General features: G+C 41.8%; 1 protein-coding gene across 5 annotated transcripts; it reads right to left on the bottom strand.

Moving 5' to 3' along the window:
* Nucleotides 1-652: 652 nt before the first annotated feature.
* Nucleotides 653-8182, bottom strand: LOC135583882 (probable potassium transporter 9). Of its 5 annotated transcripts, XM_065194517.1 has the most exons (11): nucleotides 7821-8182; nucleotides 7336-7702; nucleotides 6175-6277; nucleotides 5757-5991; nucleotides 5431-5676; nucleotides 5308-5361; nucleotides 3907-4167; nucleotides 3514-3566; nucleotides 3304-3427; nucleotides 2477-2731; nucleotides 653-1996 (listed from the first exon to the last, which is right to left on the bottom strand). In XM_065194517.1, exons 3-11 carry the CDS (start codon nucleotides 6211-6213, stop codon nucleotides 924-926), a joined length of 2340 nt encoding a protein of 779 aa, XP_065050589.1. In that variant the 5' UTR covers nucleotides 6214-6277; nucleotides 7336-7702; nucleotides 7821-8182; the 3' UTR covers nucleotides 653-923. The 5 variants fall into 5 exon arrangements, with proteins under 5 accessions (XP_065050589.1, XP_065050586.1, XP_065050587.1 ...); XM_065194514.1 differs by lacking the exon at nucleotides 7336-7702; XM_065194515.1 differs by lacking the exons at nucleotides 7336-7702; nucleotides 7821-8182 and adding an exon at nucleotides 6938-7290.
* Nucleotides 8183-9620: the final 1438 nt, after the last annotated feature.

Raw genomic sequence — 9620 nt, 5'->3', positions numbered from 1 at the left:
GTGATCATCGAATCCCTACACACATATTGGGATTAGAGGATTTCTCGACCCAACCCCTCTGAAGATTAAGTTAACCTTCTGTCTTTGAGTTTTTCTCTCTCCCCTTTGCGTCTATTAGGGGTGAGTTTTTATACCTTTGTCCGGAATCGATCATACTTGATTGATTAATGACCGCCGACCGCTAGGGCGATCGACCCATACTTCGCATGTGGGCGCTTTCCCAGGGGCCACGTACCTTGCAGTGCTTTCCCGAACTTTCCAGGATGGTATCTTTCGGGTCGACGTTAAGCAACACCACCTCGGCTCTGCAGGCCGCTTGATGATGATGTGGCTGCGGGTCACTAGATGAGGGTATGTGTCGCTAGTAAAAAGTGATTCATTCATATTAACAAGAAATTTCTTCTTTCTTTGAAACAAAAAGAAGAAGAATAGTACAGAACGATTCATGCAATTGATTGGTAAAGACACACTGAATCCGAAATAAGTGTGGGTTCCTCCTAATGCATGATGATGAATAAATACCATGGTCTAAATTGCAATAACCAGCTATATATGGGTCCCACCAATGACTGTGTAAATTGCAACAGTTGTGCTTCAAAGCCACGTCAACAAGAAGGAAGGAAGCAAGCAAAGCTGACAAGGTCACAGGAACTGAGAACCAACCCTAACTATTGGTGAGTTTGAATCAAGAATTTACATGCACTGCAATTAGTTGTATATATACACATACTTTGTCCATAAGCTGGAAAGCTGTACCTATCACAAACAACAGTACATGCTAACATGTCTCGTAAGACAAGTTTCTGCAAACATTCCTTTAAAGCTGCATGACAGGTCACAGCACGCACATTCCTTCAAACAGCTGCATGACACAGTTTCTGCAAAGGAGGAGCTCGACATGGTTTGTAAGAGCATGCTTACATTCACAAGACATAGACCATGCCGACCTCGAGGAGGGATGCAGGAGGCACACGCAGTGCCACGTCTGGTCCTCGGCAGTTTCTCCTTAAGAAGTTGTACGCGACGTCGATCGCCAACTTCTTCATGATCGATGACCCTTGACTCGCTTGCACATGAGAATGTCCCAACACAAACGCGCATCCAGACTCCCGTGCCGCCAGTAGATCATTGAGCTCTTCCCTCGCAGGCTCAGACAGTACCGGGTGACTGTTCTCCTCCAGAAAGAACCTAACCTTCTTTCCTGCACTGGCAGGTGCCAACTCAATTGCGTTTTCTTCAGAAGCCAGCTCGCCGGTCATCGTCCCCCCTGGAGTGCTGCTCACGGTATTATAATTGCGACTGCATGTAAGCAGACTTCTTCCGATGACAGTAAGTCCATCTTCGTAACCATCCATCAGCTCACTAGACCTTTGTCCGCTGAAAGATGCTTCAAGTTGTATGAACTCAGCTAAACTTGCAATCAGCTCAGATTCAAAAGAGTCAACATCCTGATGGACATCACGGTACCCATACCGAACAATGCATCTGTAAGAACGATGATAGGGCGGTCCAACACGTCCGACAAGGTATCTCTCAGAAGGAGGCACGAATGGAACAGGAACAGATTTGACGCAAACAAAGACCAGGATGCGATGGAACGCCGGGAGGTTGGTGACAAATCGGGAGAAGTTAGCAGGCACACCGGAGATGATATCGGTGAAAACAAGGCCAATGCCAGGAACACGGACGATGCCAAGTTTGTCACCAAGGGCCAGGAGCCAGTCCAAAGAGACCTTGTTATGTAGGTCAAACTCATATTTCTTAATTGTGGCGTAATGCCAGACAAACATGACGATCATGAGAAAGAGAGCAAGTAGGATGGGAAGCCAGGCACCCTCAAGGAATTTGATCAGCGACGCAGAGAAGTAGAGGACCTCAATGGAGCCAAAAAAGAGGAGAAATGCAAGGGCCAAGAATGGAGACTTGTGCCAGCAAAGGATCATAACTAGGGAAGTGAGGCATGTGGTCACCAGCATAACAGTGATCACTGCTAGTCCTGCATTATGTGCAAACAGAAACATCAGTCACAATGGCAGAGATCTGGCATAATTGTATAGCATGATGTGCGGAGTCAGTTAAATTTACGAACCATATGGTTGAAAGAGCATAAAAGACATGCAAAATTGCAATTATCAGGTCATCGCTTTCTAAAATATGAAGACAACTCATCTATAATGTCACAAGGTTAAAGAATCTGCTTTAATAGAAGCACATGAAAAGGGATTTCATATACATAGCCCTTCAGTTGATGACTACACAAAGTACATGGTTGGAATGCAAGATATCAAGGAGATAGGGGTCTCAAGCAATATTTGTTCCAGTAGTCGACTCTTAGAAAGTAAATTCGATGTAGGCAGGCATTTAGAAACTAAATACGACGCTTCAGGTCAAGAGCAAAGAAACTCTTGGAAAAAGTGTGACTTTAAGTGAGATATGGTGAACAAAAGGCATGAAAATTTTAACTAGTTGAGCATACCAGAAGCATTTCCCATGTGCTTTATGTCTCTAAATCCAACAGCAACAGCAATGCAGAGGATCATGAGCATCCAATTAATCTCTGGTATGTAGATCTGCCCATGAATTTTGTCAGAGGTGTGAACCACTTTGACTCTTGGAAAGCACCCTAGCGATTGACTCTGATTAATGATAGAAAATGTTCCACTGATAATTGCTTGGCTCCCCACAACCGAAGCTAGTATTGCTATCCCAAGTACAGGCCACCTTAAGCATTCTACAAAATCAATAGTCAAATCGTTAAGCAAAATCTGGGTTTTCCATGCAATTAGAAATGCCGTACATCAAATTGACAACGAAGCCATATAATGACAAGAAACATGAAGGTCAAATTGACAGCATATTTTTCCAAAATCAAAGTAAACCTTAGAAAATCAATCCCAAACCATCATGTTAAATGCTATGCTACGAGCGCTAGGTGACATCACAGAAGTCTCAACTGTCTTTATCTGATCTCTTGGCTTATCCTTCCTTTAATATTACTTGTCCTCAACTGACAATGACTTCACAACCATAATACACATCAGTCAAACACTTCTATCACGGTGCAGTACCTCACTCTAAGAGATCAAGTGAATCTAGCATCTGACTAAACACGTACTGGAAGTTACCACAGTATGACTTCTCGGTTAAATATCAACACGCAACGAACACAATGCTACTTTGTAGGCATAAACAAATGATGTTCAATTAAATAGAAATTTGTCCTCACAATAGATCACAGCTCCACATCTCTTTTGTTAAGCTATACATGTGACAAGCCCTCAAGCAAAGGTTAAAAGTATATACCTGGAACTGAGGCATAAAAGCCAATCTGGTAACTCGTATAGATTCCATGATGCTTTGATAAGTAAGCAGCCTGACCCATGTATGCCAAAATGAGAGAGGGATAAACTACGAAAGTGAAGGCCATCTATGATAGGCATATACAAGAGAGATCAGTGGCCAGTTGAGAGATGAAGAAAACATCAACCAAGTAAATTGCCAGAGAAATGGAACCTGAATTGCAGTGTATGAGAAGTGGCCAAGATCTGCAAACATTGCCTCTGATCCTGTTATTGTAGGTTTTGCAGCAAGTCAGTAATAATCTTAAGTCGATGTTTATAAAATTTTATGGCAGGTTAGGTGATCTGGGTTCTGCTGATCTTGATAGAAATTAATAAGAAACCTCAAGCTTTTAAGATTTTTCATGAGTTTCTATCCAATTATTTTGTTTGCTTATCTATTGATGCTGGGCTACTCCATTTGAATATTTTTCATCTTTACCATTTTTCGTTTCACAAGTTAAACATACTCCTAAATCCTAATGCTTCCCAAATAAAATATGTCAAATAAATCCTAAAGCATTCTAAGCAGGTTATTAATGGAAAAAGCTACTATTTTAAAAGTTACCTGTTATGCATAGTAAAATTCCACCCAAGGACATCCAGCCACCCTTCTTAGTCTTTTTCAAGAACTTAAACATGTAATATGGAGAAAGTGCTTGATAGACATGTGGGTTCCAGTGAACAATATTGTATATCCCAAGTCCACTGATGCACAATAGCCAGGTCAGAACAACTGGTGCGAATAGAATTCCAACTCGATGAGTACCATAGTGTTGCAGAGCAAATAAGCATACTAAAATGAAGCATGTTATCGGAACCACAGCATCTGCACACACAAGGAGCACACATCAGATCAGATACTGATGTAAAATATATATGATGACTAACTCGAACAATATGCACAAGTACTAAATGATTTTAGTAAAGTATAACATTGCTACAGATGTCAACAAACTTCTAGTTTGTTGCTAAACATTGCCCTCATTCATGCTACTTAGAAACTGATTTATCAAGAGGACAACATAAAAAGAATCATTCATTATTTCACTAACAATAGAACAACAATCTCAGATCAAGTTAGTATCTCCGTGCAGAATTAACCATATATGCTTTATATTGTAAGGTTATGCCTGTATTAACATCTTCTATTGCGGCGTCCATACAATATAAGCAAGTAGCAACGGTTGTAGGTTCAAAAAAATTACAATTAAAAATAACATTCTTGGAGCAATTTAGTTTCTTCATATAGAATCTATTTACTAAATACAAGGTTATGCGTTCTTGATATCTTCTCTACTGCTAGCTCCACACAAAATAAACAAGTAAAACCAGTCATGGATTTGAAAATATTATAGTGCTGCATTGTTGTGATTACCGATCTACTTGGCATTGTGGACATATTGCTACCATCAGATGACCACCTATCAGAATATTACATTCAGATGACTATAATTACCAAAAAAATTATGATTACATAACCTGGCCTGCAATTACTATATAAAACCTGATTGGGAAGAGAATGAAGGAGAATTGAAAGGATGTTTACTTCCTAAACTTCTATATATCCTTCAGAGAGGGGAACTCTGGCCAAAACAACTAACAAGACACAATCGGCTCAGAAACAAGTGGCTTTTACTTTGTACTCTAGAGTAATTTCAGCCTTAAATATGTTAGGGTTTATGCAGCACATTCTTGACCAGAGGAGTTCAACATCAGAAACTAGTAATAGCTGACGCGTGTCACAAATGGAGATTTCAAGAAGTTCAAAAAGATGATCTGCATATATAGATATGGTGATTATTCCAAAATATTGTACTGGTAGATTGCGCCATAATGAAAGTTCAAATATTGAAAAGAGAGCATGTGTCTTTCCCATCCAGCAAAAAGTTAATGAAATAAGAATCAACTCTAGCATACCACTCGACTGAAACCAAAATATCATTCATGATGTGGCTGGTTAGCTTACATTCATGGTGCTCCTTAGACATGGACAACTCAAGCCCTGAAACTGCAGAAAACACTGGAGAGGAAAAGATAACATTAGCATGACTTCCATGATTACAGTAACACACTGTGTTGACAAAGTCACCTGATATTGCTGGGGTGAGGATTCCATCTCCAATTACCATACAGGTACCAAGCATTACCACTATCAGCAGAGCAACATGCAGGTTCTTGTGCTTCTCGAGCCAAACCTTGATCCTTGACCTGTTGGTAATTTCCGGAGGGCATTCATATTTGTAAGTAGAGAGCTCTTCATCTGCAACCTGTCTGTTGGGCAGAAGGCTTACATTGGCATGCCGACATATCAAAGAGTACAAAGCAAAAGTACCCCCTGCGAAATAAACAACCAGATAGTAAAAACAGCTCCATCTCATCACTTGAGAAAAGAGATTGTAACACCGGCAGGCTTACCCTCGCCATTGTCATCAGCTCTCAGAACTATGAAGACATACTTGAAGAGGGGGACGAGCGTCAGAGTCCAGAACACAAATGAAAGCGCACCAAAAATCTCTTCATTCGTTTCTGAATGTTGAATATCTTCTGCAAATGTACTTTTGAAGACATATAGAGGAGATATACTCAAGTCTCCATAAACGACACCCAAGCTCTGGTATGCTAAAAGCAGGATGGTCTTCCAAGAATCTTTCTGCAAACCAACTAAATCTATCAGCAAAACAATCAGAGCTTGAATGAAGAAAAATGAAAAGAAATAAAAAAGTCCAATCTAAATCGTAATAGGAAAAGGAATCTATTGAAGAACTACCCCACTTGCAAGAAAGGAGGAATAAGAGAGTAAACATAGATTAATGAAGTGGAAAGGCCACCAAACCTTCAAAGAGACCGGAATTCTTCCAACCTCTGGATCCATTACTCAACTGAAACTTGATTTTTCACATACAATCACTAGCTCAGTTCTACTTCCACCGGCAGATCTGCGTCACAACAACACAGGTCTCCAGAAAATTGTAATAGAAGAAATAATCAAACATGAAAATTACAAGATCACAAAAATTTTGGTTTGGAAATCTCAGCAAGCAAAGATAAGCTTCCATAAACATACTGCTCCTCTTCCTCTCCTACCTCACCCACAGAATAGTCTCTCAATCCACCACATGATTGGCATTTCTGCACAACCCCATTCTTGAACATTAAACAAAGACAAGCGTATCTTCACAACAGGCCATGTTGATCTGTGACTAAAAAACGAACAAGAAACTTCAATGTGGATAGAAATGAAGAAGCCATGTGCCTAACAAATACATCAATCCCCACAGTCCAGAGTGTGTTCCACCCACATGCCTAATCAAAACTCTGTCAGCCCCCACAGAGTGTAGTATCCAAAAGCTGGTGGCTGGAGGTGAGAAAAGGCAAAAGTATAGCCCAAAAGGAAACAAAAAGCAAGTAAAAGATGGAGCCATGAGAATTCGGGCAGATGGGGGAAAGTAAAAGCAGCGAAACCACGTGAGGAGGGGAGGCATTGCATCAAAACTGGTCTCTCCTCCGGGCACACCTATCACACCAATCCACCACCAACTACTGATAGTACAACGGGGAAAATGCTAAACCTAGAAGAATCTGAGATGCAAATCTACCTCTCTCGATCGAAGAAACCCCCGTCATAAAATTCGCCTTAGGTACCTTTGTATCGTTTCCGCAGATAGGGATCGAGAAATGTGGCCACCGATTCATCGCTCATAAACGAACAAATGAAGGTGATAAGGGAAGCACGAAGCATGTGGGTGGAGAGCAGCGGGTCGGAGAGCTCTGAGGTGGGCCAAACCATGTGGAGCGGTGCCGCTGCGAGGCGGTAGAGACGAAACCGATCGTTACCCGTCGGGTCTAATGCTGCGACACCGACCAAACCCTAATCCTCGAAAACCTCACCCTTAACCCCCCTCCTCGTTTTTTTCGCTACCCTTCTTCCTACTGCGACCCACCGCCTCGGACGGCAAGTACAGTAACTTAAAAGCCTGAAAGTTCGAGGCTTCACCAACGTTTAGCGGCCAAAGTCTGGATCTTTGTGCTCGATTCGACAAGTTCGGGACCAAACCCCGTTCCGTTCTTCCTCGTTCCTCCCTGCGCCGCTCCGCAGCCCCCGTCGCGCTCGAATCCGCATTGAAAATCCCATCTTTAAGAAGAAAACTCCGCCGATTCAGCAAATGTAGAACCCAATTCGAGCGAGTTCTAGACCAAGGTCAATTCCCTCGGCATTCACGGAGCGAAGAGACCACATCCGAGAGGGTAAACGCGGGGGGCAGATGCCGACACGACCCATCAATTTTACGTTGCTTGGCACCGCGAAATCCGAAATGTCCGAACAAATGTCGGGTGAGAAGCCATTGATTCGCGTTGTTTTCCTACGTGTTAGGTGAAAGACGCGAATCAACAAGATTCACTCGACCGATCAGCTCGCTGATCTATAGACCAGAAGCAGATCGCCATCCGAAATAAGACCAATGCATTCATGCAACAAACCTTGATCGAGATGGTGTCATGAATCAGCCTTGGACTTGGCGAAGCAGACCTGCAGGGGTGATCACCACAGAATCTGCATTTCCTCTTCTTTCTTCTATTCCATGGTGGTGTCGTAAGCATGACCCAGGAACACGGAAGGGAAGGCCCTTCTTCTTCCCTCCCCCAGTTGCTTCCATTGAATCCCCTCAATAATTGCGAAAGGGACGACTCGGATTCGGTTGCGCGGCGCTTAAACAAGACAAAGATATCATCCCCAGGTATCAAAGTCTTCGAAGAACGCAACAGCGGAATCAGAGCAGAAGACGGAGCTCCGGCGTTTGGCTTTTGGCACGCCGATAGATATCGAGTCTTGTAATTGGTGGAATGGCGCCCACGAATACGTCCTCCACCGTGTTGTTGTGAATGCATCAGCAGCCATTGGATGGTGACAAGTCACGCATCAGTACGCGTCAGAAGATGAAGACGGTCGGCTTTACTTAATGCTGCACAACCTTCCAAATAAATAATAATAATTATTGATATGATGCAATCAACTCTTCTGATCTCTATTGAACATTGTCTGCCTACTCTATTAATTTAAGCATCGAAGGGATTAAGACGAGATATCTTTCGACATCGATCGCTTATGTAAAGTCCAGACATATCCAAAGAGCACCTCGGAGCGATACAAAATACTTCCAAACAAGATCAAGACATATCCAAAGAGCACCTCGGAGCGATACAAAATACTTCCAAACAAGATCAAGGCGTCCCTCGAGACAATCCCGAACTTCCTCCAGCAAACGAGTCACACCTCGTGACAATCACAAGTCAACCACTATGAGCCAACAACGCCTTGGGAGTTCGCCTGTCGCCTTGACTGCCCACTCGAGTTGCCTCATCATTCATGAGCTCTCAGGATGGATCTATGCCTTCAGGATCGAATCAAATTGTGTTGACTCTCTGATTAATGACACCAAGGTAACAACCGGAGGGTCTCTCCAAGTATAAAATAATATATCTAACTCTTCGAATCCTCGTTGATATCCTGATCTCGTTAATTAATAACTTTCAGAAAATATTAAATGAATTAAATGTCTAAATCACTAGAAGTCAAAATTTGACACTAAGACTACTTCTTTTAGGAGTACATACATTATATCTTAAATCTTATTAGAGAGTAACATCAGATTATTGTGAAAATTAAATAGTGTCAGATAGATATATTATTATTAATTTTAATTATTATTTTTTATCTCGATTCAAACAATCATATAAAAGTGGATATTAAATTGATGGCCACGATCCGAGGAAGCCTGCAGCCGTCGCCTCATCTTCACAAAATATGTATATAGAAAACGTAGATCGAGTTCATCGAATGCCACAAAGTGGAGTCAATGGTGTTGTGATCCACGAACGACTAATTTGTATGCCTCTCCATCGACACGAGAGGATGAGAGTCTCGCTAACTTTGAGAAGAATGTGAGAACCAACCGTATAGAAACCATGAGCAGAGTGTTGTAAAAGGATAGGAAGGGACCAAATGGAATCGATCATAATAGAGATGATGACATTGATGCAAATAGAATATGACTGACATGTTCATTGAATTGGAGATTGCTTGGATCATTAGAGCAGTCAAAAGCTTTCCCACAGTGGTCAATGGGGTTTGTTCTTCTTTTCTGCCTCACCTGATGGATGATAGGTGGAGGAATGCTAAGTGTAGGTATTTGTAGATGAAAGTAGACCACCCACCACCTTCATAATGGGTCACATATAATACATGATTATTGATGCTATAAATATTATTATGTAGATAAA

Source organism: Musa acuminata, chromosome BXJ1-8 (assembly GCF_036884655.1).
Source record: "Musa acuminata AAA Group cultivar baxijiao chromosome BXJ1-8, Cavendish_Baxijiao_AAA, whole genome shotgun sequence".
In the NCBI taxonomy this organism is placed as follows: Eukaryota; Viridiplantae; Streptophyta; class Magnoliopsida; order Zingiberales; family Musaceae; genus Musa; species Musa acuminata.
The sequence above is the reverse complement of the archived record's forward strand: the minus strand, read 5'-3'. Positions and strand labels throughout refer to the sequence as shown.